The 6,000-nt window shown below is 44.5% G+C and overlaps 1 protein-coding gene across 2 annotated transcripts in view; it reads left to right on the top strand.

The window, feature by feature from the left end:
• Positions 1–536: 536 nt before the first annotated feature.
• ARB2A (ARB2 cotranscriptional regulator A) overlaps positions 537–6,000 on the top strand; it is a 401,267-nt gene continuing 395,803 nt past the window's right edge. Inside the window, exon 1 of one of the 2 annotated variants that reach the window (XM_064140251.1) lies at positions 537–636. Coding sequence is in view for 1 of the 2 variants with exons in the window: in XM_064140250.1 (XP_063996320.1) it covers positions 1,177–1,227 (51 nt within the window). In the remaining variant the exon portion in view is untranslated. Of the gene's footprint in view, positions 637–1,036; positions 1,228–6,000 lie in introns of those variants that run through there. The other variant, XM_064140250.1, reaches the window with a different exon arrangement.

The raw sequence follows: 6,000 nt of genomic DNA, 5'->3' as shown, positions 1-6,000 counted from the left end.
ATGAAGCAGGAGCGGGGGGGCACAAGAGCTGCAGAAGATTAGGTAATAGGGAAAAAAGGCTGGAGGGAGTAAGGTAGTTAGGCCACAGCAGGATGCAGAGACTGGGCAATGATGTCAGAGGGGAGACAAAGGGATGTGGCTGGAGAAATACACAAGACTGGAGCAAGACAGAAGGACAAGGCTGGAGGGCGACAACAGAACTGAGGGATGAAGCTGGAGAAGAAACACGGAGACCTGGCCGGAACGGGATAAGGGAAGAAGGCAACAATGCCGCAGGCGACCAAATGTGTTGAGGGATGAGGCCGAAGGGGGACAAGATGACAGGAAGATAAGGTTAGAGGAGTAGGAGGGGAAGGAGGTCAAGCGACATGATGCTGGAAGGGGATGAGGCCGCTGGGACACAAGGCCAGAGAAGGACGAGGCGAGAGGGGTACACGCCCGGAGGCGGCCGCAAACCCGCCGCGCGTTCCCGCTCCACTTCCGGGTTCCCCGCCGCGCCCCCGGGCGCTGACGTCACCGTGCGTGGACCCCGGAAGTGGCGCCGAGGGAGGGCGGGTGGTGCCCGGAGACGTCGCGGCCGCGCGTTCCCCGCTGACGGCGCCGCGCCCGCCCCGCCCCGCCGGCGACGGGCGCCAGGTACGTGCTGCGGCCCGGCCCCCGGCCCCTCCATCCTCCCGCCGGACGGGGGGAGGGAGTGAGCAGGGGGAGCGGCAGCGGGCCCTGAGGCGGGAGGGGGGCGACCAGTGCTCGGTCCCGCCAGCGGTGGGTGAAAGCAGCCGCGACGGCGTCGACGCTGCTCGTGCCCAGGCTTCCCTGACAGCCCTGCCCCATGTGAAGGCGCTGGGCCTCGCGTAGTAACGGCGTCAGGCCTCAAGCGGCGGTGGTGGGGCTGGAGGAGGAGGAGCAGGGAGGCAGTGTCGGCGACGTCTGTCCGACAGCCAGGCCCCCTCAGCCCCTGGGCTGTCCGCGCCGCCGTGGTCCCAGTGCTCCGCGCCGCGGGAGCGGGTTTGAAAGTAGATCGGTGTCGTCCGTACTACAAAACTCGCGTTAATGCAGGCGCGGCCACGGTGTCACCTCCCTAGGACCGACCCCGTCGGTCAGTGGGGTCTGCCCCCGTCTTCTCCACGTTACCTGCGATATCGAGAGTGGCAAATGAACCAGCTATAGAGTACAATTATGGTTTCTGATTTCCTGAATCATTTAAAGAGGGGGTTTCCCCTCTGCAAAGTAAGTCTTCGCAGCCATTGCTGCAGATGTTTTGGTGCTGTCAGCTGCTTTCACAAACCAGGACTTGTCGTTTTTCCCTACAGCCCTAAAGGGCCAAACGTTACCTCCTGAGCCTAATTCTCTTGACTTTAGAACAGCTGGGCCTGACCGCTAGTCCTGGTTCTGAGTTTTGCTTTCCTACTTTGTTCTTAGTTATCTGTGAGTGAAAAATTCTCATAGTTGGTCTGGCAGCTTTGGAAGCTACATGGAACATTTGTGATTTCTGTTATCCAAAGAGATGGTTCTTAATTTTAAGTTATTATTTGGTTTTGGTTTGGCAGTAGGATAAGTTAAAATTTATTATTCTAAGTCATCAGATGCTGCACATTTATAGTTCAGTTCCATAGTTCCACCATGGACTTTTTAAGGCACTGTTGGCTGCTTTTTTTTTTTTTTTTTTTTTTTTTTTTTAATTTTTTTTTTTTTTACTGTCAAAGCTTAATACTGAAGCTTTTGATAGGGAATGTACTACTTTTCTTCCTAATAGTTAAATTTTAACTATGGTGTTATATGAGCCAAGATTCTCAGTCTCCTGTAAGCTGGTTCAAAAAATCATCCCTGAATGTTGCATCCACTTAACGCTGTTTCTGCATGAAGTTTTGAGCTAAGGTAGGAAATTTGACTAAGCTGGTAGTAAACTTTGGTCAAGACATACCACTGTTGGTGAAGGAGTACAAAGCTCACTGACTTTCTTTGATCTTAACTGCACAGTGATTTTGTGATAACGTAAAGGGTTGTGACAATACTTGTGGTCAAAGAAGCATAAATACCACTGGTACAGCAAAAAGAAAAAACAACTTTTTGCTAATGTTTTATAGGAATTATTAATCATACTGTGAGTGAAAGGCTGGTGATGTGTTGCCCTAATGGTAAAGGGAATGCTTATAGGATGTTAAAATTCAGTATTTTGTAACTATGCAGGAAAAGGTAAAAGTGGTGTTGTGTAGGGAGAACTGAAATCATAGCAGTTGAATATAGCTAATGGCTTAGAAGGTATCACAGAGTGACACCAAGGTAAGATACAGGAAGTGTGTCTTTACATGCTCCTCTGGGTTTGGAACTGAAGAGACTCGAGTTTTACAGATATTATTTCACTTTCTATTAAAAAAAAAAAGACAAGTAATCTTTCTTGGTTTGTGAGACTGCTGGTGTACACAGGATAACTCCAGACAGAAGCCCCAGGCCATGGCTTTAGCTGCTGCTAAAGCCACTGCCTGTCTGCTGTGCTACCCTTGGTGTTAGTCTGGACACTCCTCTACCCACCTCAGTCAAAACACAGTGGGTTAAGACAGATGTATTTATAGTGTTTAAGATGACCTGACTCCTTTTGTCTGAAATAGGTTAGCGGGTGCTGGTGGGCATAGAAATGAGATGAAAACTTAGAACAGGCCAACAGTACCAAGCAGCTGGAGCTGGAGAAGGGCATCATCATTTCAGAAGTGTCGTGCATGCTCGGAGTGCTTCTGCCTTGCTGAAATACCTTTAATTATTGGAGATTTCTCACCAGTGCCTGGATTCTGCCTGTTTCTTTCAGATGGCTTTTGCAGTGGTGGTAGCCAATTATGACTGCATGTTAATCTGCTGGTTGACTTGACCATGTTTTTTACTGAATTTGGCTTTTATGTAGTAAATAGCTAATGTTTGTGAGAGTTTCTCCTTATAATTACTCAGTGGGGATTTATGTATTGGTCTGTCTTCTTTTAAGTTCACAACCTTTTTTTTTTTTTTCCCTGAAGACTCAGCACTGACTTTGGAGGTTTGTCCATTCCAGGCTCTATAGAAAAAGTTCTGAATGCGACTCTGTTGCTGGGACTTTGAATTTGACCCACTGTTCCTTTGGGGAACAATATGCTGTGGTGACTGAAGAGTTTTTTTAAATTTACAATAGATTCCTGGAATTCTTTGAAGTAAAGCATACTTACAAAGAATGAATGGATATCTCTTTTTATTTTTTCCACTCGCTTACTGAAGCAAATTGGTTAACAGTGGGCATGCAAACATCTGCTTATGAAATTTAATGCTGTCCTAGGATTTATTTATTTATTTATTGGTATGCCTTAGAGGAGGCTTTTTTTCACTTTCTCTTTGTAAGTGTGGTTGTACATACAGCTACTTAGCCTGTAGATCAGTCTCATAGATTAGCCCTGAGTGGTATTCCTGAAGTACAATTGAATGGGTTTGAAATGGTTGTTTTTCATGGATGTTGTTCAGTGGTTTTAGCACTGTGGTTAGAATGTATATATTTAGTATGTAAATACACTTTCTGAGAGGAAGGCTCTGGAGTGAGGACTTTGAGAGTCTTAATAGTGAGCTACTCACCATACTCCTTACACTATTCTTGCAATGGGATCAGGCCTTACTGGAAGGTGAAAAGACACAGCATTCACTTCAGTTCTTGCCATTCTGCTCAGTTCACCTTGAGATATTTATTAGCGGCACTTTTGGTAGTGATTTTTATTTCATGGCTGGCTGCTTTCAGGAATTAGGCAGGGACCCGCAAGTTGTTTTCCTCCAGCTACAGACCCACTTTTTACAGACAGTTTCACAGCCTGTTCACATTATATCACCTCTGCTGCAGGGGACAGCATTCCTCTCTCCTTCCTGTCTGATACCTCCAGACCATGCAGATGGCTGCATGGTGAGCCAGGTAAAGGAAGGTGGTCCAGATGATACAAAATCCTCCTTTGTCATTGTATCTGCTTGCTCATTAGTATGAGTGCCATCATGAGAAAGGAATCACAGATTTTTTTCTGGTTGGAGGAGACGTTTAAGGTCATCAAGTCCAACCATTTACCTAACACTACCAACTCCACTGTTGAACTATATTCCTCAGCACCACATATACAGGTCTTTTGAGTCCTTTCAGGAATGGGGACTCCACTACTGCCCAGGGCATCTTGTTCCAGTGCTGCACTATGCTTTTGAAGAAGGAATTGTGCCTGATAACCAATATAAAACCTCTCCAGGTGCATCTTAAAGGCCATTTCCTATTGTCTTGTCACGTGCCACTTGGCAGAAGAGGGACTTCACCTCACTTTAGTCTGCCCCTGTGAGTTAATTATTAATTGTACCACTGGTGAGGATTGAGTTAGTTGGACTGCAAGTTAGCCAGTTCTGGTGCTGATTTGAAGCAATCCATACCTGAAGCACTAGAATAGAATGTGTTTGTGCTTCTTGATGCTTGTGCATTTAAAAGTCAGGTCCATTGTACCACATTGATAAAGTTTCAATATTAATTTATTTATTTAGTTAATTACCAATTGTTCAGTTGATTTTAAGTCAAAGTTTAAGCTAAGTATTTATTATTTTGGAAGGGGACCTGCTGAGGAATGTTCTTCACTGTACTGAAGATTTCTTGATTACACTTAGTACCTCTAGGCATCTCCAAGATGTAGATAAGAAATATGAAAATTTAATAGTAAGATAGCTTTGGAAATGGCAGACTATTTCCCAAGACAGTAGTCTGGATTTGTCTGAATTATAAGCTTCATAAAGTTGCCATTTTCCATTTGCAATTAAATCTTTTAAGATATTTGTTTTTAATTCTCTGGACATTTCAGCTGCAATATAGATACTCTACTGGCCTACTGAGCTTTCTTCATTCTGTCAGCTTTATGTAGCATGCATGATGAAAGATCGTGGTGGGACACAAGAAATACAGGTTCTCCTGTTTCTCTTCATGTCTTAACTGAAGTGTTGTTTGGCTTAGGCCGAGGACCTCATTCTTTATTTTATTTCTTTTTACATGCTGGTAGTTAGAAGCTCAGTTGTACTATGCAACTTTTGCGTATCTCTGTGCTTGAAGGAAAACTGTCTTGATTTTTAGAGTAGTGACCTGTTTGCCTGAGAAGATGGACAGGGTGACTCTGGTCATGGCTGACTGCCAGGTACGCTCTGTGTTGTCCAAGTCCAACAGTTGGCATGGTGGGTTATAGTCTCTCTTAAAGTTCTGCAAGCCAAGCTTCACAAAACTTCCAAAGGGCGTATTTGAGTGAAAATCATATTTACACATAGCACCCTTGCATATAACACATGCTGTGTTGGCCTCTTCGCTTTCTCCCTTTTTGTCCTAAGCACCAGAGTATAACCAAGCAGCACTGAAACAGAGCAGCATGCAATTCCTCTTGTAGAGTGTGTGTTATAAAGCCATCTCAAGTAAGATAAGTAAGTGGGCTGGGTTTAAATAAAACCAGGCACCGGAGTCAAGAGCAAAACTGAAAATGTGTTCAGAGGAGAAACAGATTAATAGAAAGACTTGGCAGTGTAGACCTCATTGTAGAAAGACAGCATAGAAATATGGTGAAATGAGGGTGTGCTCAGGCACACAGCCTGTACCTTTCTCGAAGAATAATAGGCCGTGTACTTAAAGAGTGTCTCCCCACTGAAGCAGAGGATTCAATCTTGTCAAATAAAATCTGTCTAGGAAGGAATTTGCTACCTTGTCTGTTGATGACTCCCAAACTCCAAGGCTGTGTTAGCCTAGCTACCCAACTCCAAGCCAAGGAGAAAGAAATCAGAGCAGACACAGTTGTTAATAAAGCTATTACAAACATAAGTTCATATTTGATATGTCCTAGTCAGTAAGTTAAAAAATAGTGGGATTTCTTGACACTTTATTTTGTTTGCATTTTGGAATAGCAGAGTGTGAAATTTAGAAGAATAAACTATCACAATGCTCATTTATTGATTCCTTTTGCTTTCTTTGTTTCTTTCTTGCCCATGATGGCAAATGAG

This window comes from Pogoniulus pusillus, chromosome Z (genome assembly GCF_015220805.1).
Source record: "Pogoniulus pusillus isolate bPogPus1 chromosome Z, bPogPus1.pri, whole genome shotgun sequence".
Classification (NCBI taxonomy): domain Eukaryota; kingdom Metazoa; phylum Chordata; class Aves; order Piciformes; family Lybiidae; genus Pogoniulus; species Pogoniulus pusillus.
The sequence above is the reverse complement of the archived record's forward strand: the minus strand, read 5'-3'. Positions and strand labels throughout refer to the sequence as shown.